Genomic DNA, 25,399 nt, shown 5'->3' with positions numbered 1-25,399 from the left:
TGCTCATGATAATCTTCAATTTTAACATGTTTTTCTATATATTTCTTCTATTTTATCAGAAATGTTTTCTATGTAAATCTCTGATTTTATCACAAAATGTTTCTAATTCCACTTTCAATTAATTTAGAAAGGTTTTTTTATGTCTATCATTTTATCTGTATAATTTTCCATGAAATAGTCAATTTTAACATGCTTTTTATATATTTCTTGAATTTTATCAGAAATATTCCATATAAAACTTCAATTTTACCTGAAAATGTTTATAATCTACTTTTAATCAACACAGAATTATTTTTTTGCCTACCATTTTATTTATATAATTTTCCATGAAAATTGTCAATTTTAACATGTTTTTCTATATATTTCTTCTATTTTATCAGAAATATTTTCCATGTAAATCAATTTTATCATAAAATGTTTTTACTTCCTTTTTCAATAAAGAACATGCTTTTCAGAAAGAAGTAAAATGACTCATGGTGAGTAACAGAATATTAAAAAATAAACAAACAAACAAAACACTCCTTTTCTCCTCCCACACTCTCAAAACACCCATGATCTCTGATGATCAAAATATGTAGGCTCTACCTACCCGCAACCAGCCAGCCCTGCTGTGGACAGGAGGTGGAAGACTTAGTTCCGACACACACTGTCCAAACAGTGTCAGCTAGCACAGGCTGAGGGTTGAATGTCACAAGACTTCTCACACTCAGATGCCAATTACAAGCTCCATGTTCTAAGACACGTGGACTAAAATTCGTGTGGAGGGGTTCATGGGGGCTTTGCATGTGCATCTAACCTGGAATCCAGCCCCTACCACTCCTGACATACCTCTGTTCCATGCGAAAAGGAGACAAGTCTTCTGACAAGGCATGGTGGGCACACCTTGACTCCTTCTACCCTGGAGCATGAGATGGGAGGTCGCCACAGGTGTGGAGGCCTGGGTCATACTCTGTCATACTCTGTCTCTCACCCGAGTACTAATGAGGCCCGACACGCCTTTACGTTCAGGATCCAATGCTGCACATTCGAGATGACCTGACCGTGAACCGGGAGGACTCTACATCATCAAAGAGTGTCCACGAAGCATGAAGACGACGAGGAGCTCTGAGTGGGCTCCACTCAGGTATCTCACCTTCTCATGGCTGTTAGTCTGCTACAGGCAGTTAGAGCTGGGTAATGTCCCGCGGGGGAAGGGTGACCAAGCCCGGGAACAGGCTATGATCAGAGTTTCCCAGGCAGCATTACTCAGTGCTAATCAAGACCCCTTCTCATAGAAGACGGCAAACATAAACTGACCTGCAGCATGGCTTTCGTTAGGTCAACGCTCATGGCTTGTCTCCTCCTGCCTTGTCTCCTGGAGAACACCGTGCCCTGGGAAGTCCAGCCTGGGGAGAGAGGGTAGTTGGAAGTCAAGGTCTTTCTCGTCCCCCAGCCTTACCAGTGTAACCGGTCCCTTGTCGTTCTTTCCTCCCAGGCTTAGCGGGCTGAGGGGCAGCATGATGCGTCAACCTCACTGTCAGTGTGATTGGATCTAAAATCACCTTCAACAGTAAGCTAGATCAAAGACGCTTCCTCTCGCAGGAGATGGGAACTAACACAAAGACAAGCTACTGAACTGTGTACACAGAGTGAGAGACCTTGGGACACTCAGTCCTAAATGGGATGCCTTCCTCCAACCCGTGCTCTCGGGGATTAGGGAACTAGATGGAAGAGGAGGTGGGAGATGGAAAGAGACAGTGGGGATACAGGCCGCCAAGGGAAGAGTGTGTTCTAGACACAACAGCACTCACATGAACTCACAGACACTGTGGGAGCATACACAGAGCCTGCGCTAATCCAGGCCAAAGGGATCCCAGTGCTAAGAGCGGAAGCAGGCAAGAGCCCCCCCACCCCCACCCCCACCCCCACCCCGTCCCTAATGCAGAGGCTGTCTCCAACAGTCAACCTCTATCAAACAGAGTCTCGAGTCTCACCAGGGCTCAAACTGTGCTCAGCAGCAGGCTTCGAGGCAGTAGATGGCCGCACAAAGAGAACTCAGTGGAAAGGGTTTTTAAGTCTCATAATGTTTTGTTGTCTGGGTGCTTTTTATACCTGATTGGTTGTCTATCTATCATTATGGTTTCTGACTTTGTGTTTTTCTGGGGTTTGTTTGCCTGTGTGTCTGTGTGTATGTGTTTCTCATACCTTTTCTCTGCTTTTTGTTTTGTTTTATTTTGGTTTATCTGTTTTATTACCCACCTGTTTGTTTTGTTTTCTAAGGAGACAAAGAGAAGGCATGAAGTTGGATGGATGAGGAGGAACCATGATTGAAATGTATTTATGAAAAAATCATTTCAAAGAAAGAAATAGACCACAAAATCCCCCAGGAGACATATGCTAGGCCTGTCTGTGAAGGTTTTGCCAGTGAGGTTTAAGAAAAAAAGCAGGTTCATCCTGAGGGCAGCACCATCCCCTGGGCTGAGAGCTCACGTCAATTTAAAACAAACAACAAAAAAAACAAAGACAAAACAACAAACGACAAAAGAGACAAGTTAGCTCTCAGTTCATGGCTCTGTTTCTAGCCTTCAAAGGCAGTGTGACCAGTCTCCTCACACTTTGTCACTGTGACTTCTGTGCCATGACAGATTGTATTCAAGTCGTGAGTCTTTTTTTTGGGGGGGGGGGAGGGATCAGGAATTTTTGGCATGGCAACGAGAAAAAGTAACTGATAAGCTGGCAATGCAGGTCACTACAGAGTAAAGCAAATCGCTCAATCACTCCCTCCCATACGTACGATGGAAGTCCTACATTGGTATCCCTAAGGCCCCTTCCTGTTATCTGGTCTGACTGTAGATAAGTCATTTTATCTAGAGTTATTTTATTTTATTTTATTTTATTTTATTTTATTTTATTTTATATGTTTTGGTTTTTCAAGACAGGGCTTCTCTGTGTAGCCCTGGCTGTCCTGGAACTCACTCTGTAGACCAGGCTGGCCTCGAACTCAGAAATCCGCCTGCCTCTGCCTCCCAAGTGCTAGGATTATAGGCGTGCGCCACCGTGCCTGGCTCTACAGTCATTTTAGATACAAACTAGTTATTTCTTCCTTCCACTTCATAGGCAAAGGTGTAATTGTTCCCTGTGGAGGTTTCTGATCTATGATTTAGCAGGGTCAGTTTGAAATCCCACTCCTAATGCCCCCAAACCCAAGGGCTTCTATCTGGGGCAGTTTTAATAGGAAGGGCCCACAGGGAATGGTACTGTTAGGAGGTGTGGCCTTGTTGGAAGCAGTGTGTCCGTGCGGGGGTGAGCTTTGGAGGTCTCCTCCCACGCTCAGGCTCCACCCCTTGCAGAAGAGAGTGTCCTAGTCCTCCTAACCACCTGAGGATGCCAGTCTCTCCCGGCTGCCTTCAGATCAGGGCACAGAACTCTCAGCTTCTCCAGCACCATGCCTGCCTGGATGCTGCCACGCTTCCCACCATGATAGTGGGCTGAACCTCTGAACCTGTAAGCCAGCCCCAGTTAAACTCTTGGTAAGAGTTGCCTTGGCCATGGTGTCTCTTCACAGCAATGGAAACCCTAAGACCCTATCTTTCTCTACCCCGAACCCCAGGGCCTTCGATTTCTTCTCATTTGGAACAACAGAACTCTGGGAACCAGCTCTGCCACTGTGTCACATCTGTCCTCAGCCCCCATTGTTCCTCCTTTCTGACCTAGTTCAGAAGGCTCAGCCCAGCTATTGCAGCTTCTTGAATGCTTAGATCTAGGATTCCTAACCCAAGCAACACACAGTTGCAAACAGCCAAACAGAGAGAATCCAATACTGGGGGCCAGAAAGACGGCTCGGCAGGTAAAAGCCCCACTGCTCCTGAGGACCTAGTTCAGTTCCCAGCAAGCACATGGCAGGCCACCACCATCTGTAATTCCAGTTTCAGGGGATCCAATGGCTTATTCTGGTCTTCAACGAATGCACATGGTACACAGATAAACATTCAGGCAAAACACTCATACACATAAAAGTGAATAAATCTTTTAAAAAAAAAAAAAAAACCTAATGCTAATGCACTACTGTAGTGAATACCTGAAATCCCAAATATTAGAAGTCTGAGGCAGGGTACTTCCCAGGAGGGCAAGACAAGCCAGTGAAACCCTGAATAAACAAACAAACAAACAAACAAACAAACAAACACAGGATATAGTAAAAGAACGGAAAAAGCAAATCTCCCATAGCCCAGAGAGATAGCTCAGAGGGATAAAGGACCTGAGGGCCTGAGTTTGGTCCCTCGGACTCATGGTGGAAGGAGAAGCAACTCCTAAAAGTTGTCCTCTAACTTACACATACACACACACACACACACACACACACACACACACACACACGCGCACACGCACGCGCACACGCACACACACACTCACACACACACACACACACACACACGCCACACACACACCCATGCTGTGACATACATGCACCCCACAACAAAACTAACAGACAAAAATTTAATTCAAAACTTAATGGTATTTTTATGTTTTAAAAATGTAATTCTATTAACCTTCAAAGTAGTCATTCCATGCACACAAGGCTATGACTATAGCCTAAAAAGCGAAAATGCAACTATCCACATGATCTCACGTGCTGCCTAATCTCACGCAACACACAAATCACAACCACCAGAAAGAAGACACATCACAGATACACACTCTGTGATCTCAGACACATCTTCACAGACACCCCAATCTCATTCTCTCACACACCCACACCACGCTGTCAGCCTCTCGTCTCACATGCACGGACTCTACAACTGCAATAACCCTACATTTCTAAAGCCTTCCAAACACTACACTATGCATCAAAGTGTCCTTGTCATCCAATTTGGTCTTACGCACAACTGCTCATCTTTCTCTCCCATTCCCACCCACATGAATGTGACATGTGGTTGCACGCAAATGTCTATAACCCTGACATTCGGAAGGCAGCAGTAATATCTTAGGGTATCATTCTGTGAAGAGACACTAAGACTCTGGTACCTCATATTTTTAAAAAGCATTTTGTTGGGGATGGCCCACAGTGTCCGAGGTTTAGTCCATGCCAAGAAGCGCGGTGGCATGCAAATAGACATGGTGCTGGGGCTGAGAGTTCTGCAGCTTTATCCACAAGCAGCAGAATAACACTGTGTGTCACATCGGCGGTAAACTGAGCACAGGAGACCTCAAAGGCCACCTCCACCGCAACACACGTCCTCCAATAAAGCCGCACCTATAAAAGTGCCACTCCCTGTAGCCAAGTATTCACTACATGAATCTATGGAGGTCACTCATACTCAAACCACCACAGACAAGGAGATAATGACCTTGACGGAGGATAAGCTGGGATTCGGAAGAGTCCCATTCCAGCTGGGACCACCCAGGGAAACTTTAGAAATGGGAATATAAACTGATGCTTTCACTATGGAAATCGGAATAAAATTTATCAAAAAAAAAAAAAAGAGAGAGAGAAAGCAAAGAAAAATAGACCTCTACCACTCCAGAGCATTCCCCCAAGGGGTTCTACAACCTATCCCAGGCACATATACACATTCAGAGATATATGAACACAACAGTGGGGAAAATGGTATCCGTCTAGATGCCCATCAACAATGAATGGAGAAAGAAAATATGGTATGTATACACAATGGAACTGGGGGAGCTATAAAGAAGCACCCGTGGGAGGGGGAAGAGGACGAGCAGGAAGGAGTTGGGAGACTTAGAGAACCACTGAGGGAAGAGAACCAATAAGAATAAAATATACATGAAAGTGCCATAATAGAAATAATAAGCTATTATTTCGTAAACTAATTTAAAAACAATAGAAATTTTAATCCAATATCAGTATTAAAAGGAAGGAAATCATAGTGGCCTTTCCCAGACTCACGATGGCAGCTTTCAGAGATAACACTAGATGCTTATAAATTACAGCTTGTTTCACACACACACACACTAGTAACTTACATTCCAGTTTCTTTCCTCCTTTCTTTCTTTCTTTTCTTTCTTTCTTTCTTAAAGATTTATCTTATGTATTTATGAATATACTGTAGTTTTACTGATGGTTGTGAACCACCATGTGGTTGCTGAGAATTTTGGGTTCAGGACCTCTGCTCACTCCGGTGAGCCCCGCCCGCGCTCTCTGGTAAAAGGATCTATTTATTATTATGTATAAGTACACTGTAGCTGTCTTCAGTGCACCAGAAGAGGGCGTCAGATCTCATTATGAATGGTTGTGAGCCACCAAGTGGTTGCTGGGATTTGAACTCAGGACCTTTGGAAGAGCAGTCAGTGCTCTTAACCACTGAGCCATCTCTCCAGCCCTCCAGTTACTTTGTTACGCAAACAAAACACACACTGAAATTTCTCATTCCAGTCAGTCAAATGTGCACAGTCACACAGGCCAGACAGAGGCATACTCCAATCTTACTGTGCACTGATCTCTCTCATGCACACTAACATAGACTTTCACAGCCCAGTTTCTTGTTCACACACACACACACACACACACACACACACAAGTGTGTACCATGACCCTTCTCATTCAACCTCTCCAAGGAGCTTCATACATTCGCTGATATTTGATATATTAGTACATCTGGTTTTCACTGCACGAGCTTTTTCTGAGGAGACATAGAATGAACTGTTTACCTCAGATGGGGTGCCAGCCACAGACCAACGTAATGATCCCACAAAAATCCAACTTGGTGGAGCAATGGGTTTCTTGAGCTTTTTACAGAGTTTTAAAGAGTTACTTAGAGGAGCATGGTGTATCAACCCAAAGTCTCACCCTATCGTAGGTGACATCTTCATGAATTCTGCAGTTAACCCTGCACTCCCCGTATCCCCTAACATCTCCTAAGAGGCACTGTGACTATGGCACGCCGGTAAGAGAAAGCATGCCGCTGGCGCCTGCTTACGGTTTCAGAGGTTTAGTTCATTATCATCTGGGCGGGAGCACAGTGGCACACAGACAGACACAGTTCTGGGGAAGCAGCTGAAAGGTCTACATCCGGAACCACAGGCAGCAGGAAGAAAGAGCACTGGGCCTGGCTTGGGCTTTTGAACCCCCAAAGCCCACCCCCAGTGACACACTTCCTCCAATAAGGCCATGCCTACTCCAAGACCACACCCACTCCAACAAGGCCACACCTTCTAATTCTTCTCAAGTAGTACCCTGATGATATGAGCCTATGGGGGCCATTCCTATTCAAACCACCACATTTCACTCCCTGCACCCCCCGCCCCCCGCAGGCTTGTTGCCACATCATAGTGCAAAAAACGCATCCAGTTCAACTTCAAAGGCCTTCATGGTCTATCACAGTCTCAACACTAAAGTCCAAAGTCAAAGTCTCTTCTGAACTCATGTAATCTCTCAACTGTAACCCCTGCAAAGTCAAAATTAAAAAGTAGATCATGCCGGGCGTGGTGGCACATGCCTGTAATCCCAGCACTTGGGAGGCAGAGGCAGGCGGATTTCTGTGTTCGAGGCCAGCCTGGTCTACAGAGTGAGTTCCAGGCCAGCCAGGGCTACACAGAGAAACCCTGTCTCAAAAAAAAAAAAACAAAAAAACAAAAAAACAAAAAACAAACAAACAAAAAGTAGATCATATACTCCCAATATACAATGCCAAAGGATGTACATTATGTCCAAATGTGAGGCTAGAGAAATGACTCAGTGGCTAGGAGCCCTGGATGTTCCTCTAGAGGACTGGGGTTCAATTCCCAGCACCCACATGGCAGCTTACAGCTGCCTGTAACTGCAGTTCCGGGGGATCCAGGGCACCAGGCAGGCATTTGGTGTACACATTCATGCATGCAGGCAAAAGACCCACACAAGTAAAATAAATATATCTTTAAAAACAAAACACATTCCAAAAGGGAGAAAAGGGGGTGCAATAAGGAAATCAATACTGGACCAAAGAAAGATGGAAAACAAGCGGGGCAAACACTAAATTCTGCATCCCAGTGTCATTCAGATCTCCACATCCTTTCAGCTTTGTACCTCTCTCTCCTGGGCTGGTTCCACACTCAGGCTGCAACTATCCCATGACTCTGCAACATCTCCAACACAATCCTGTCTTCACATTCCCAGCTTGGCTCAACGGCCTCTCAGGGTTTCCATGCAGGGATAGCCCTGTCAGAAAGCTCTTCGAATCCTCCTTTCCTTTGGAGTCTCTATGGACACGTCATTGCATAAGTGTGGCTGTGGAAATCATTGATCTGAGTGTGGACTGCACACGACAGTAACCACAGCACTTGGAAAGTTGAGTCAGGAAGATCAGGGTTTCAAGTCACCCTCCACTTACATAAAGAGTTTGAGGACTGCCTGGGGGACATGACACTGGGTCTCAAAACATCCACAAGAGGTCTGGTCTCTGGTTATCAACTTACCCCTCAGCCCCGCTCCTCTCCTGAATGGTGTTTGGGACTGATCCTCTAATCCCGTTGAGCGTCTGCGATGATCAGCCCGGACCCTGAAACTACCTTGAGTCCGCCAGCCATCAAGGAAGAGCAATCAACAAGATATTTATTATTACTTTGGAGATTCCAAGTTTGTAAGTGCTGTAATACAGATCACCGGGAGACAAGCCTACCACCATACGTTTCACAGTCCCTCTCTCACACCGAAAACTCACAGCCCAGTTCGTTTCACACACACACACACACACACACACACACTCGCGCGCGCGCGCGCGCGCGCGCAGCGGCGGCCTGACACACCCAAGCACACACTTAGATCCGCACGCCCAGTCGTCTGGGCCCTCCTGGCCCCTAGAGTCCACGCAGCCGCCCGCCTACCTCCAGACAGAAGACTCAGGGACCACGAGGATCTCCCCTGCCCGCAGCGCTCGGGCTCCTACTCGGTAACGAGCGCCTCAACTCACCCGCCAGCAAACTCACCCAGACGCCGTCCACCGTGCAACGCAGCGAGGGAGCAAACAAGCTACGTGTGCGCAGGCGCAGTCTCTGCCAGCGTCTGCAGCTTAGCCTGAGAAGGGCGGGGCTTACGGGGGGTGTTCTTGGCGAAGTCTGCGGTGAAAAGCGAGTCCTCGGAGGATGAAGGCAATGCCAAGCCGAGCAAGGGTCTCGGAAGTCTGATTGAGGGGCGGAGCTTGGCGGAGCAGGGGCGGGTTCTCAGCAGAATCCCTGGAGAGGGCGGTGCTAAGCGTAGAAGAGGCGGGAGCTTATCAGCATTCAGGGTTAGCGAATAGGGCGGGTTCTCTGCTTTGTCGAGTGAGGGCGGGGCTTGGAGGAGGGGCGGGTTCTCAGAAGAATCCGAGGTTAGGACGGGGCTTAGCACGAAGGGTGGGGTGAGGGCGGAGCTTGGAGAAGGGGCGGGTTCACAGCGCCTCGTGTGAGGGCAGTGCTAGGCGATGAAGGGGTGGGTTTTCAGCAATCCGAAGTAAGGGGTGGGGCTTAGCACGTAGGGTGGGTCTCAGCACACTCCAAGGTGAGGGCGGGGCTTGGAGAAGGGGCGGGTTCTCAGCAGCATCTAGAGGGCGGGACTTAGTGAAGAAGGGCGGGTTCTCAGCAGAATCTGAGGTAAGGGGCGGGGCTTGAGGCGAAAGAGCAGGTCCTCTGCATGGTGGCCAGGCGCTGGGCAGAAAAGGGGAGGGTTCACAGCGGTCCGAGAGGAGGGGCGGGGCTTAGCAAGTAGGGCGGTTCTCCCAGCAATCCGAGGGCGGGGCTTGAAGGAAACTAAGCGGGTTCTCAGAGGAGTCAGAGGAAAAGGCTTGAGGAGAAGGGCTCAATTTAAGGCGGATCAACTTCAGCAGGTTGCAGAAGGGATGAGAGCTGTGACAGTGTGTGGCTGAGTGCGTGATTATGCAGAAGGGTTGTCCAGGGTGCCTAGCCGGGTCGGTTAGAGCGACTCTTCCTCAGGCTTCCGGTCCTTTCGTGAGGCTTCCCTCACACTACGCATGTGTGATCCTCCTTGATGTCACTGTCCTTTACTAATCCAAGCTCGATCTTTGTTAGTTTTTGAGACTATGATATTTTAGAGAGGGAGATTTGAGGTGGTTAGCCCAGACTAACCTCCGAAATGGGTAAGTAGCCAAAGATAACTTTGAACTCTTGATCTTTCTGTATCCATCTTCTAAATTGAAATTAAAGATGTGAGCCCCCACGAGGCCAAGCTTGGAAGTTTGATCTTTGCGGGCTAAGCTCTGCTACAACAGCCACTATTCTGCATCTGATTGTCTTCTCTCTCCCACTCATGTTGATCACCTCCCAGACCAACAAACCAGCATATGTTTCACCTTCAAAATGGGAATGTCATTAATGATGTTAGAAGCTGCAAATACAACAATGTCATAGGAACCAAAATATAAGAGTCAGATTTTTTTTCTGCCTTTTGCCAAACTAGAAATTAACCCTGCTTTGAAGGACCAAGAAATCAAAAGTTGCATTAAAAGCTGAAACAAATAAGATGAGGCCACTTGGATGAAGAGCAGAAAAAGGAAACAAACACAATTCCCTGGCTTCTTAGATCTTAATTTCCACAGGTAAAGATAGACTTGACAAATGGGGGGGCTATAAAGAAAGATAAAGTAGGAAGGGTGTGTCATACATTTCCTAATTTCTTCAGATAACATTTCAACACCGTTGAAAACCTATTCCATATATCTGCTGGTGGTCATCAATTCAATTTTGACACTACCCGGAGGTAGTGGGCCTGCCTGGGCACCATGGTGCCTTATACCATTTTCTAAACCTTTCTCTTTTTATGAACCCAACACTCAGAGCTGCACAGGAAGCTGAGACATTTGATTCTGCTATCTTCAGACTCTGTTGGCATAGTGGCATTGTGCACTGGGGTGAGATTATCCTTGTATCACTCAAATGCTGATTTCTGTGCCCCATAGCTGGTCGCAATCCTGACATTGCTTTGTAATGTTCATTCTAAGAATCTCCTGTCTCGGTGCTGTGTAAACCCTGCTCCCCAATTATCTCTGATTGATCAATAAAAACCTGATAAGCCATTGACTAGACAGAAGAGAGCATAGGGCTGGACTTCTCATCCCAGCCAGGGGAGGAGAAGAGAAAGAGGAAGAGAGAAATCATCCCAAATAGTGACGGAGAACGCTTATGGTAGCATTATAAACTGAGGACCAAGCAGCCAACCATATGATACTCATAGAATAGAATATACAGGATTATTGAGATATAAGCTAGTTGGGGAACAAGCCAAAACTATTAGCTTAGGCATTTATTTGTAATATTCAGCCTCAGTCGTCATTTTGTAAACTTGGGCACCGGTGGAAAAGTCCACAACCACAAGACTCTAAAGAAAGAGGCAGATGCTAACAGTAACTGGGTATTGCTGACAGGTGAGCAGCAAAACTCTACCTGTGATACAAGTGGAAGGAAGACCCCCAAACGGTCGACCTGTGTAGAAATTAAGAAACACTCTCAAAAATCAGGACTATTCCTGAAACAAGAAGAAATGACTGAGAGTGATGTAAGATTCAGGCCCAGGACAGGAAGACCTTTGACTATAGATTTCACATCTTCTCACTTGGAAGTCTTGAAAATATGCTGGCTACAGAGAATCTGAACATTTTATACTAGAAATGGAGTCAGACTTTTGGCCTCATGCCTGTAATCCCAGAACTAGTGAGGATTGCCCCATATTGGAGACCAGCCAAGACTTCACAGCCATGTCTTGCCCAGGCCACACAATCTTATATAAACAACTGAATTTAGAAAAATTCTTTGGGCTACAAAAAACCATGAAATTACTTCCTTCTTTTTTTTTTTTTAATCTATTGCCTGGTGTTTGGTACTTTCATTGTTTCTTAAGACAGTGTATCACTATGTAGCCCAGGCTGGCCTTGACTTGAGGCAATCTTCCTGCCTCAGTTTCCGAAGAACTGAGATTACAAGCATGCACCACCATGCGTAGCTGTTGTGTAATTCTGATTCCTTTATTTAGTGTGTTTGGGCACTCATTTGGGTTTTCATATATAAACATGTATTCAAAACCTGCAAACCATTCCTCTGGGAGTTAAAAAAAAATGTGTTTTTAATCATTAAAAAGGCCAGTGAGGTGGCTCAGTGGACAAGGCTGGTGATGTAAGCTCAGTCTCTGCAACCCTCACAAAGGAGGTCAGAAAGAAGTGACTCCATAAGACTGCCCAGTGATCGCTGCACATGCACTGTGGGGTCTACATGTACAAGTATGCATGCGCGCGCACACACACACACACACATTTTTATAAAAGTCCTTTAATTCCTCTGGATATAGCTTTTGGGGATGGGGCTGTTGTTACTGTTTGGAGACAGGGTCTCATTGTGTAGCCAACTGGCCTAGAACTCAGAGATCTGTCTGCTTCTGGCTTCCAAGTGCCTAAGATTCAAATGTGGGCCACCACACCCTGGATGTAGCTTTGTCTTGCCTTTCTTAGCATATAAGAATATCAAGTCATTCTTTTTCTTGTAGCTCATGGTGTTTGCATGGCTTTTTAAAAAAATTATTAAGTGAAGAGTAATTTGGATTTCTTTTCCCTGTGACTAAAACTGGGTGTGGTGACACATACTTTTAATATCCCCTGAAGGTAGAAGCAGGCAGATCTCTCTCTGAGTTTCAGTCAGCCTGGTTTACATAGCAAATTCCAGGCCAAGTCAGACTACATAAAAAGACCTTTCTCTAAATAAATAAGTAAACAAACAAACAAACAAACCCAAAACAACACAAAACTCTCATGACTAGGTTCTGGATTGTGTTGGGAGACAGCACACAACTTTTTCCATTTAGAATAAACTGAATAGAAGGGATGTCGTTTGCAGTACATTATCCAGCCTTTCTTGAAGATGCACAATCTGTGGTTATCCTAAGCTAATAGGCTCTTCGCATTACTTCCACTCACATGGTTGCTTGCCAACAAATTCCCTGATGATCAGTAGTGGGTAAGTGCCAAGAGATGGCTTTTCTACATTTCTCTCTCTCTCTCTCTCTCTCTCTCTCTCTCTCTCTCTCTCGTCTCTCTCTTTTTGGATTTTTTTTTTTTTTTTTCGGGACAGGGTTTCTCTGTATAGCCCTGGCTGTCCTGGAACTCACTCTGTAGACTAGCCTAGCCACCCGGCTTTTTCTACGTTTTCTATGTTCACGTGTGTTCCTCTACTGTGTAGTCTCCGATGCTCTGAAGGTGGATCATGGTTTTCGCTTCTCCGGCGTCCCTTACACTTACTGGGCTTTTCCTCTGAATGGATCGCCTGGTGTTGAAGCAGTTGTGAACAATGACTGAAGGCCTTCTCACATTCCTCACATCCTAACGGCTTCTCACTGGTGTGAATTCTATAACAGGCTGTGAGATGTGAGACCCGCCTGAAGGCCCTACTGCAAACCTTACGCTGGTACGGTTTCTCTCCACTGTGAATTCCGTGATATTCACACTGTGAGTTTACTCTAAAGATCTCGCCACACGTCTTACACTTGTATGGCTTCTCTCCCGTATGAATTCTCTGGTGTCGGATTAGAGTGGACCCTTGATTAAAAGCCTTCCCACACTCTGCCAGTATGAACAGTCTGATGTTGAATCAACTGAGACCCGTGACCGAAGGTCTTCCCACACTCCTTACACGCAGAGGGCTTTTCCCCAGTGTGAGTTCTGGGCTGTGCTTTGAGATGTGAGACACGACTGAAGGCCTGGCCACATTCCTTACGTTTAGGGTTGCTCCCCAGTATGGCTTCTCTGATGCTCAAGGAGGTGGGAACTTGGCTGACGGCGTTAACACAGTCTTTACACACATAAGGTTTCTCACCCCTAGGAACTCTCTGGTGGTGTATGAAACCTGAGCTGAGGTGAAGGCCTTGCCACACTCTACATTCATAAGGCTTCTTGCCCAAGTGAGTGTTCTCACGCTGGAGTAGTTGTGAGCCATATTTAAAGTCCCTCCTTCCCACACTCCTGCATTCTCATTTGTATGAATTTCTTGGTTAACAACAAATTGCTCTTGACAAAAGTCTCTTTTGCATGTCTTATTTCTACAGGACTTTGTCTGGTAACAAGAGACAAATGCTGGTTTAATGCAAGCATTTCTTTCTGGCAGATTAGCACTGGGCTGGCATTTCTGCCTGGATTTCCTGGTTGTCTATCATATAGGCCTTTGCCTTCCCAGCCATCTTGGAGACTTGTGCTCTCAAGACTGAAGCTTGGAAGGCTTTCTGTTATCTCTGGCGTCCTCCTCATAAGTGTGTTGCCTGGACGACATTATCTAGGTACCACATCCAGATTCCAATGCTGGAAAAGAAGAGAAGCAGAAAACAACTATTTTTTCTTTTTCTGGGAAAAAGAAGCTACAGTGAAAACTGGAAGGCACTCTAGAGTGTCCCCAACAAGAAATGTGCCCCTCTGTTCGCCCCCCTCCCTGCCACTGCTCAGCAAGCTTGTCAGGGCTCCCAACATGGTGTCTGTGGGTCACACACAAGCGTCCCACGGTGTCTGCTGGAAAGGCAGCAGCTCTGTTGTGTGACTCCTTCGGGGAAGAGCTTCTTTCCCACTGTCTAGCCAAGCAATCTGTTGGGGAGCATGAGGAGTCGTTTCTTTGTGGGTGACCAAGACATTGCTAAGATTACCCTTGGAAGCATGTTGATGTTTACTGGACTCTAACTTGCATTACAGGCCCAGTGCCTACAATTAGAAGGTATGTACACATACATATATTGGAGGTATATATGTATATATACATATATGTGTACATGTGTATGCATATATATGAAGGTTTAAAACCTATACACTCTTGAAAATGGCTAAGCAATTTGAAATTAGACAGAATGGAGGGAGAGGCATCACTAGAAATGAAAAGTGGATGAAGACAGTGCTATATTAGTTCTAAAGCAGTGTACCTCTGAGTTAACTCTGCACCAGTAGAATCTATATCAGCCATTTTAAACCTGTGGGTTGAGACCTCTTTGGGGCAGAATGGCCCTTTATAGGAGTCACCTAAGACCATAGGAAGACACAGTTATTTACATTATGATTCATAACAGCAAAATTACAGTCAGGGAGTAGCAAGAAAAATAATTTTATGGTTGGGGGTCACCACAGCATGAGGTGTTAAAGGGCCATAGCCTAAGGAAGGTTGAGAAATATAATGAAGAGTGACTTTGTAAATGGCAGGCTTCCTGGACTGGGGCTTCAGGTGCAAAGACATGAGGGTGTGAGGACACGCCCTGTCTTGGTTGTGGTATTACAGGTGTACAAACACCAATATCCATCAGTATTGCGCTCAAAAGGTGTACATTTTATAGCATGTAAATATATGAAAAGTGGATGAAGACAGTGCTATATATAGTCTACAAGAATCCTAAGGATCCTTCCAGATGCTCTGAAGGTATGAATAGAACCAAACAATGTGAATGTTATTAATATTGCTGAACTGTATGCCTAAAATAATGGCTAACATGGTAACTTTGGTTATGTGTATTTAACCACAACTTTAAAAAGAAGTGATGGAAGCCAGGTGGTAGTGACATACACCTTTAGTCCTAGCACTCGGAGGCAGAGGCAGACAGGGGCAGGGGCAGGGGCAGAGAGGCAGAGAGAGGCAGAGAGAGGCAGAGGCACAGATTTCTGTGAGTTCAAGGCCAGCTTGAGCTTCCTAGCTACACAGAGAAACCCCGTCTTGGTGAACCAAAAGGGAAAAGGAAGTGCCAGAGGGATGTGTGGCTGGGTCCTTGTCCTGCCTCAGCGCTTAAAAGCATGTTGGATTAAAAGAAAATACACTGGCAAATCTGTCTTCCGGGACTTGGCAGTAGCACTGCAGCAATCCTTGAGGACATGGGCTCACCATTTTTTCCCTGTGGTTTCCTGTGTCTGAAATGTAGCTAACTGCCGCGGTCATCGCCAACTCTGGAGTAGTCCCCTTAGACCTTTCCAAGGTTTAAAGGGAATGGTGGAAAAGGATGACCTTGAACAAGCCTTGTTTAGAGGGCAGTTTACTGGGTGTGAGACCTTTCTGCAGCAACATGTTTTGATCTTATTCAGATTATAAGAAGAAACTGCACAGGGGCAGGCAAGATAGCCCTGTGCATAAATGCACCTGCCACAAAAGCCTCATGACCTGAGTTCAATCCCAGGACTCACAAGAAGTCAGATGCGCTAGTTCATATCTGTAATCCCAACACTCCTACAGTTAGATAGAAGCAGAGAGAGAGAGAGAGAGAGAGAGAGAGAGAGAGAGAGAGAGAGAGAAGAGCAGGAGGAGGAGGAAGAAGAAGAGGAAGATGAAGAAGAGGAGGAGGAAGAAGAGGAAGAGGAAGAAAGAAGAAGAAGAAGAAGAAGAAGAAGAAGAAGAAGAAGAAGAAGAAGAAGAAGAAGAAGAAGAAGAAGAAGAAGAAGAAGAAGAAGACAAAACAAAAAAGAATCAATCACCCAGAACCTCCCGGAATATCCTGGATTATGCAGTGTGGGCAAAAATAAGAGAAACAGCCGGGTGGTGGTGGTGCACGCCTTTAATCCCAGCACTTGGGAGGCAGAGGCAGGCGGATTTCTGAGTTTGAGGCCAGCCTGGTCTACAGAGTGAGTTCCAGGACAGCCAGGGTTACACAGAGAAACCCTGTCTCGAAAAACCAAAAAAAAAAAAAAATAAAAAAAAAAAAAAGAAGAAGAAGAAGAAGAAAAGAAAAGAAAAAGAAAAGAAAGAAAAGAAATGTCTTGCTGGAGAGATGGCTCAGCATTTAAGAGCACTGACTGCTCTTCCAAAGGTTCTGAGTTCAAATCCCTGCAACCATATGGTGGCTCACAACCTCCGTAATAAGATCTGATGCCCTCTTCCGGTGTGTCTGGAAACAGCCACAGTGTACAGTGTACTTACATATAAACAAACAAACAAACAAATAAATCTTTAACCCTGTCTTGAAAATAAAAAAAAAAAGTCTTTAGATCTAGGGGTGCAGGTATATGGCACACACCTCTAATCCCAGCACTCAGGAGGCAGGGGCGGGCAGATCTCTGAGTCTGAGGCCAGCCCCTGGTCTATAGGGTGAGTTCCAGGACAAACAGGGCTATACAGAGAAACCCTGTCTCGAAAGCCCCGCCCCATGGACACTCAAAGCCTTTAAAAGCACTCCTTTCTCCAAATTGCTGTTTTCTCTGCTCTATCCAGTTCAAATAACGGAGTGTTGTGGGGTCATTCCACTTTTCTACTCTTCCAAGTAAGGCCATTCCTAATTCTATTCTCTATGCAACCATCCAAAGGGTGTTATACTGGGGTTTTCTAGATCTGCTTAACCGTAAAGGTGCAAAGCAGCAACGCTAGTGAGGTGCTCGGGTCTCTGGCCCTCCCCTGGACCTAGCCCTCCTGTCGCAGCCCTTTCCTCTACCCATGGCCCTCCCGCCTCCTCTAGGATGGCTATGTGTCAGGTTTGGATATGGCAAGACCTGGAGAAGAGGAGAAAGCAAAGACCATGTGGTCACATTAAGAGGCCTGGAATTCAGATCCAGGGCCCTGTCTCTGAGTAGGGAGAGAATCGCAGAATGGGCCAGACAAAAAACAACAAACAAAATAAAAAAATGTAACAGTGGCCTAAGAGTAGCAGAAACCATGACTTCAAACAATTGACTGCCTTTTGTCAGCTTGAAAGTAACCAGTCATGGCACGGAAAGGCTCTCAATGGCTAACTGACCAGGAAGGGGCCTTCCCGGTTGAGAGCCACACTGACAAACCAGACCACTTTACGCAGTGAGACCGGGTGGCTCCAACGTCACATCTCTGCACAAATCCCTCTGACTAGGCTCCAAGCACTCCCACTCTTCTTGGAAGAAAGTTATGGCCACATCCCTGAACAGTTCTGAACCCTGAAAACAGAAGTATGAATGATGCATGAATATTTCATTCAAGGGAATAGTTCCCGGTGGGACGAGAGAGAGAAGCTGGAGATGTCTGCAGGAGGGGCTGTTCTAGCGCACAAAAGCCAAGCGGGCTGACAAGACCACAGGGAGCACAAGAAGGACACAGTGTTACAATATTTCCATGTATCCACCTTGCTGCAGGCCAGCACATCTGTGTATAGGTCTGAGATGAAAATTCAAATGTTACCTGAGTTTTTCCTCACTGTAACAAACATGAGAAAGCATAAATTCTTAACTCTGGGAAGAAGTGTCATTTCTAATTTATGGAATAACATTTGATGAACTACTCTCTAAATTGTAGTGGGTTGGGATTAAATATTTCTACAACACCAAATATTTTAAGAAAATATTTTTTAGAAGAACATTTTATAGCCACCCTGGTACTATGCGCCTATAACACCAGCTGCGAGTCTGAGGCCAACCTGATGGATAAACTGAGGGCCGGCTAGTGCTATGTTGTAAGACCCTGTCTCAAAGAAACGGTTGTGTATTTTAGAAGAAGAAGCTTCATCTCTAAGTCTAGAGTTTGTTACCAAGCTCAGTTCACCATTACTCAGAACATAGCACAAGCATTATGCGTTTGTGGCCTGTACAATTTCCTAAGTAAAAAGAATGACTAAAGCATCCTCCTATTTTGGACCAAAGCAGAGATCCAATCTCTAAAGCCCTTCCAAGCTACAAGAATTCACCCACCAACCCATCAGGCTGAGAATCTCACTGGCTCTTCCTCTAATCCCCGGCTCTGTGTTTCTCTTGTGCTAAAACTGAAGAAGCTGGTAGAGAAAGACCCAACTAGTTAGTGTGGTGGTTTGAAAGAAAATGGCTCCCATATGCCCGTAGGGAGTGGCACTGTTAAGAGGTGTGGCCTTGGAATAGGTGTGGCTTTGTTGAAGAAGATGTGTGACTAGAGGGTGGGCTTCTAGGTCTCAGAAGCTCAAGTCAGTTCACTTCCTGAGGATCAAGATGCAGAACGCTCAGCTTCCTCTCCAGCACCATGTCTGCCTGCGGGCCACCATGATTCCCGCCATGACGGTGAAGAACCACCATGAAACCGTAAGCCAGACCCAACTAAATGCTGTCTTTACAAGCACTGCCATGGTCGTGGTGTCTCTTCACAGTAATAAAACCCTAACTAAGACACTTGATGTGACCTCAAATTAGATCTGAATTCTGGCATCTCATCTTGGGATTCCCAGCTAGGTTTCCATTGCATCCAAACACCAATCTCTTCCAAGGCAGGGCCAGGAACCAAGGGCTGAAATGGTGGTCAACACCACCTCCCTGTTGTGATCCTGTGTGATCACTCTCTGCTTCCAATTTTAGTTCCTACAAAGATGTTCTCACTTCACGAAGGGACATGAAGGTCTGCTAGGAAAATCCCTTTACGGAATTAACAAGTCACATGTGTCAGAGAAGATGGGCCTAGCTGACCAGGTGTTTGACACCATAAACAGATCTCAGGGGACCAGATTAACTCATGGAATCTAGGCGGGAAGTTTCAGGATAACAATATTTATGTAATTTTAAAACTCCCAAGCAGCATGACTTTCAGGAGTTCAAGGGCCCATGGATCTTCCTCCAGGTGTCGCTCTTGGGGAAGGACAGAGTTCTTAGATACCAGAGCTGAGGAGGAAAAACAAACATGGAGGTTCTGCGATCTCCTGGAAGTTCCCCGGATGCCAGGGTCATGTCTCCACTGCCCATTACTTACAGAGAGCTAGGTCAAACCGTCACCCATCACCAGCAGGCTAACTCAGCTGCTGCAGAAATGGTATGGAATGAGTGGTCCTTTCTCTCCCACTTCCCTGAAGTACTGCAGGTGGTACAAAGCTCAGTGAGGTCCTCAGACCCGTCCCTGTGATGGAGACTCACTCGGTGATAAGGACAACTCTCCTCACCCCGAGAGTAAGGAGAGCTTGCACACCCTCAGCCTCCACAGGAATCCCAGCGTTCACAGGACTCAGCCATCTCACTCTCCATGCATGGAATGGAGCCGCTCTCAAGTCAAACCGACTGCTTCTCCAACCTCCAAACTCACAAAGAACTCCACCGCCCAAACTCGACCTGCTTTGAGTGGAGAAATAGGGTGACGTCGCAGGGGACAGTTGTACAATTAGATGGAACAGAAACAGTAGTATGCAAAGCTGTACACACAATCATATCAGCTGAAGAAAAAAAAAACCCACAAAACAGTGATTTCACAAGTAGTTAAGTGTAGAATCATTTTGGGCATAGCTATCACAGTAATAGAATATGACAGTCAGTGATCAAACTTGACCTCAAGGGGCAAGAGATGGCTCAGTGGTTAAGAGCACTCGCCGCTCCTGCAGAGGGCTTGGACTCACCCACACCTGGATCACCAGCACCCACACCTGGCAGTTCACAACTGCCTGTAACTTCAGTTCCAGAAGATTCCATACCCTCTTCTAGACTCTCCAAGCAACTGCAATCACATGTACCAACACAAAGACACACACAATTTTAAAAAGCAAATTTTAAGAATATGATATCAAGGGCTGGGCACACACCTTTAATCCCAGCACTCAGGAGGCAGAGGCAGGTGTATCTCTGTGTGTTCCAGGTCAATCATAGCTACATAGAGACTTTCCCTCTCAAAAAATAAATAAAGCCAGGCAGTGGTAGCTCATGAATTTAATTCCAGCACTTGGAAGGCAAAGGTGGGTGGAACACTGAGTTCAAGGCCAGCCTGGTTTACAGAGTGGACACCCAGGACAGCCAGGGCTACACAGAGAAACCCTGTCTCAAACAGACAGACTTTGTCTCAAACAAACAAACAAACAGCAGTTATTAAGGAAAGTTTTTCATGACTAGCACAACTAGATCCTTTGCACAACTATAAGAACACTCAGCAAAAAGAAACCAAACTACCAAGCTCCTGATACGTGGGTTCAAAGCATAATAAAGCAAAGCAACGGAACAGAAAAAACGTCCCAGGTGGCCAATGAAACGGCTCAGCAAAGGATAAAGGCACTGCTGTAAACTGACAGAAGCCACGTGGCAGAAGGAGAGAAGCGACTCTTGCCGGCTGTCCTGACCTCCACTCCAGTGTTCATGGCATACAAGCCCTGTTCCCAAATGAATAACACAACAGAAACATAAATATCCAAGTTTTTTGTAGTGCTGTCATTTAACTACTTGAGTTCATTAAACAAATGCTACCTTATAAAGGATCATAAAGGAATACTTGTCATGTTATGAATATTTCTAATTTGTAAGTGAAAAAAATTATAAAAAAATACTAAGCATGATGTAATAGGAAGCACTCCCTTATTATAAGGTACAACATCCGATCGCGTAAATACCCTGTGATTCACTCAACAGTTGGACAGGGAGCCTAAACCAAGATCACTTACATGTTCCCGGGTTTTGCATCTAAGCTAGTGATGCTATGGGTCTAAATGTTGTGAGGCTCCTGCAATATATATATATTTATATATGTATATATTCCTTTATATATACAAGATCTTCCTTTAGAAGACTATGCTCACACTTGGGTATGTTATTCTTTCCTAAACGTCTATTAGCCCCAGTGCTTAAAACTCTTAAAAATCTAGGGGCCAGAGAGATGTATCATCGGCTAAGAGAACTTGCTGCTCTTGCGGAGGACCCAGATTGGCGTCTCAGAACACACACATGGCGACTACCAAACTTCTGTATTAACACCAGTTCCAGAAGATCCAACACCTCTTCTGGCCTCTGGATGACGCATGTATGCAAAACACCCACACACATACAAATACATATTTTTTACAATTATGTTACTGTTTTAAATGTATCTTAATCAATTCCAGCTCTGCTTTAGTATGCAACACATAAAACAAGACTTCGTCTCAGAAAAATAAAAGCAAACATAGTACTGAATGCAAAACTGCCGTAATTTCAGAAGGTGGAAAACCCTTCCCAAGCTGCCCTAAATCTACAAAAGGTTGGCTGAGAAACTGAGCACTGGGATAGTGTACCAACAGAGCCCAAGCCCGCGAGGGACGGTGGGAAATGTAGTCCAAGATAGGGAAGCCTATGAAAAACAGTAAGGCCAAGCATCACAATTGGTCTGGAGACTGAGACGTGGTCCGTGCCCCTGATTCCACACTCACCATGGAGCGTCCGGATAGCTCCAGATCCTTCTCCTGTTCCCTCTTTGGTCCGGCTGCCTGCTGTCCACAGTAGGATTTCCACCTCAATACCCCGGACTCTGCCCACCGACGAAAAATGGCGCCCGCGTAGAAGCGCCGCTAGTGCTGCTAATATCGCAGTCCTTTCTGGGAAATGTAGTCTCGCTGCAAGTAAAAGACGTCCAGATTTTGCGTGAAGAGCATGCTTATGGAAGAAGAGGTTCGAACGCTGTAGTGTCTTTTGAAAGTCACGTGTGATTCCCTCTCTAGCTATGAGTGCCTGGCCGTGGCTGTGTATGCAGCAACTCCTGAGAACACGTGTATGTGTGTGTGATTTTAATCCTGTGTTATTAGTAGTTGAGTATGTGACTGGGATATGTGATGCACACTTGCGAAAATGTGACTGAAAAGTTTTCCATTTATTGATGATCTACAGCTAACATTTCACTTAATAAGGGGACAAAAACAAAACAAACAAAAACCACGATAGCTTTAATCTAAGATCGAAGCGAGGTGATTTGTATACCAAAAGGTAAATAAAATATTCTTTCTGCAGATGATATTAGTAGCCAAGTAGAAAAACTCGAGGAATCTGGACTGGAAGCGTGGCTGAGCGGATAGGCACCACTCAGTCCTCATGCAGAGGACCGGAGTTTGACTGGAGCCACCACAGTGGGTGACTTACAACTTCCTGTAATTCCATCTTCAAGACACCTGATACCCACTTATAATCAGTCTTCTTGGGCACCTGTGTACATGGGCATATACACACATACACATAAACAAAAAAATTTTAATTGAAAATAAAATCTCAAGAAAAATCCAAATATGCAAATGCTCCTAGAATTAATACATGAGACCATCAAGGTGTCAAAATACGAGTTCACCAAGAATTGATCACATTTACCTACACTCAATATAACCACATGGAGTGTGAAATTCAAAAATACTGTTTGTATGTTCACCCCAATAAAATACTAGTGGTACACATCTGTGACATAAGCATGCTGAAGGCAGAAGCAGAAAGGTTACCCAGGAAAGTAGGCAGGACTTCACAAAAGGACAAGGGTTGGAGATGTAACTTAGTGGCAAAGGAGATTCTCTAACTTGTGAAACACCCTTCCTTGATCTGCCCCAGCACCCACAGCAGCCAAGCACCAACCACATACACGATGCCTATGCATATAGTCGGGCAAAACACTCAGACAAATCTTTAAAAAATAATAATTTAATGTTTGTGATGCTTTGAATACAAATAACCTTCATTGGCCAGTGTGTTTGAATGCTTGGTCATCAAGGGGTGGCACTACGTGAGAGGGATTAAGTGGTCTGGTCCCTTGGAGGAGATGTGTCACCGTGGGGGGAGGGGTGGGGCTTTGGGATTTCAAAAGGTCAAGCCAGGCCCAGTGCCTGCCGCCTGCAGATTCAGATGCAGAGCTCTGGGCTTCTTCTCCAGCACCATGCCTGCCTGCGTGCCGCCATGTTCGCCACCATGATGACAATGGACTGAACCTCTGAACTCTAAGCCAGCCCTGATTAAATGTTGTCCTTTATAAGAGTTGCCAAGTCCATGGTGTCTCTTCACAGCAGCAAAACACTGACTAAGACAGTATTTGACTTTACGTATGTATGGGTGTTTGTATATGCATTCCATGCATGCAGTGCCAAAAGAGAGGAGAAGGGAGCCCAGATGCCCTGGAGCTGGAGCCAGAGGCAGTCACGAACCACCCTGTGAGTGCTGGAAACTAAACCCAGGTCCTCTGCGAGAGCAGAAAGCACACCTTTCTATTCCCCCATCATTTATTTACTCACTTTACAATCCAATCTCTGCCCTCCACACTCCATCTCCTCTCCTCCCACACTCACAAGCCCTCCTCCCATTAGCCCCCACGCTTCTCCTTAGAGAAGGGAAAGTCCCTGTAAGTACCACCCCATCCTGGGACATCAAGTCTCAGCAAGACTAAGTGCATTCTCTCCTCCTGAGGTCCACCCAGGCAGTCCAGCCAGGGGAAGGCGGAAACCGTGGCAGGCAACAGAGGCAGAGGCAGCCCCACTAATAAGTGGATATTAGCCATAAAGTACAGGATAACCAGCTATAATCAACAGACCCAAAATAGCCAAATAAGTGCCCAAGGAAGTGCCCAAGGAGTGCCCAAGGAAGGATGGTTGGATGTTTCTCTGAATGGGAAACAAAATAGGTATCAGAGGTCGATGGAAGGAGGTAACCAGGTGGCAGAGGGGATGGGGGCTGATCATAGGTAGGGAGAGCAGGGGACAGAGAAGGGAGATCCATTAGGGGTTGGGGGCACTCTCTAGGACATGCCAGAGACCTGGGATGGGGAGAGGCCCCAGAGGGCCTACTGAAGAAACTCTAGCTGAGATTCCTAACAATAGGGGATTTGGATCCTGAGGTGTCCACTTCCTGTAGCCAGGGAGTCCCAGTGGGAAGATAAAGATAGCAACCCACTCCCAAAGCCTTCGACCCAAGATGTGCCCTGCCTATAAAACGTGCAGGGACAAGGACACAGCAGAAGTGGAGGGATGGCCAACCAGTGACTAATCCAGATGGAGACCCATATTCCATGGGCAAGAACCAGTCTCTGATACTATTAAGATACTCCATTATGCTTGCAGACAGGAACCTAGCAGGGCTGTCCTCTGAGAGGCTCCACCCGGCAGCCAGTGGAAAAAGATGCAGACTCACACACAAACGTTTATTACATGGAGCTCTGGGAGTCTTAAGAGTTGGGAGAAAGATTGAGGGACCCGGAAAGGACATAGACTCCACGGGAACAGCCGAGTCAACTAACCTGGACCCTTGGAGTCTGCCGGAGACCGAATCACACCAGAGAGAGCTCGGGCTGGGTCTAGGCCCCTGCTCATATGTAGACGAGCGGCTTGGTCTTCATGGGGATCCAGATCCCCCAACAATTTGAGCAGGGCTTGTCCCTGAGCCTGTAGCCTGCCTGCAGATCCCTAAGTGGCCCACCTTGGGAGAGGATGCACCTAGTCCGGCCGTGACGTGATGGGGGAAGCAGGGAATTCATACCCAGAGAAGCGGTTTCCGGTTCTCAAAAAAGGGGAAGGTGGAATGGGGGGAGAGCTTGCGTGAAGGGGTACTGAGAGGAGAGGAAGGGCTGATACTGAGTTGTAAAGAGAGTAAGTACATTTAATTTAAAAAAGAATATTTACAAAAATATCTCCCCCCCCCCAGCTTCTTTTTTCTAGCAGGACGTTTTTCCATGGCTGACTTAACCTAGGGCTTCAGGCACACTAGCCAGGTGGGGGCTCCTCCACTGGGTGACAGCCCTAGCCCACCCTCCCCAGTCTATGTGGGCTCCATAAACATGAGGATTTTCTTTCACTGTTGTGTCCATGCCAGAGTCTGACATACCGAGGGCGCGTAATGAA

General features: G+C 46.0%; 1 protein-coding gene across 1 annotated transcript in view; it reads right to left on the bottom strand.

Annotated features, from left to right (window-relative positions):
• Nucleotides 1–24,886, bottom strand: part of Znf471 (zinc finger protein 471) — a 36,456-nt gene extending 11,570 nt beyond the window's left edge. Inside the window, exons 1-3 of the mRNA XM_052172234.1 lie at nucleotides 24,799–24,886; nucleotides 21,971–22,153; nucleotides 1,297–1,385 (exon numbers count right to left, since the gene is read on the bottom strand). Coding sequence (XP_052028194.1) covers nucleotides 1,297–1,385; nucleotides 21,971–22,153; nucleotides 24,799–24,871 — 345 coding nt within the window. The 5' untranslated portion in view covers nucleotides 24,872–24,886. The remainder of the gene's footprint in view (nucleotides 1–1,296; nucleotides 1,386–21,970; nucleotides 22,154–24,798) is intronic.
• Between the last annotated feature and the right edge of the window lie 513 nt (nucleotides 24,887–25,399).

The sequence above is a fragment of the Apodemus sylvaticus genome, chromosome 1, assembly GCF_947179515.1.
Source record: "Apodemus sylvaticus chromosome 1, mApoSyl1.1, whole genome shotgun sequence".
Classification (NCBI taxonomy): domain Eukaryota; kingdom Metazoa; phylum Chordata; class Mammalia; order Rodentia; family Muridae; genus Apodemus; species Apodemus sylvaticus.
This window is presented reverse-complemented; position numbering and strand designations above follow the sequence as displayed.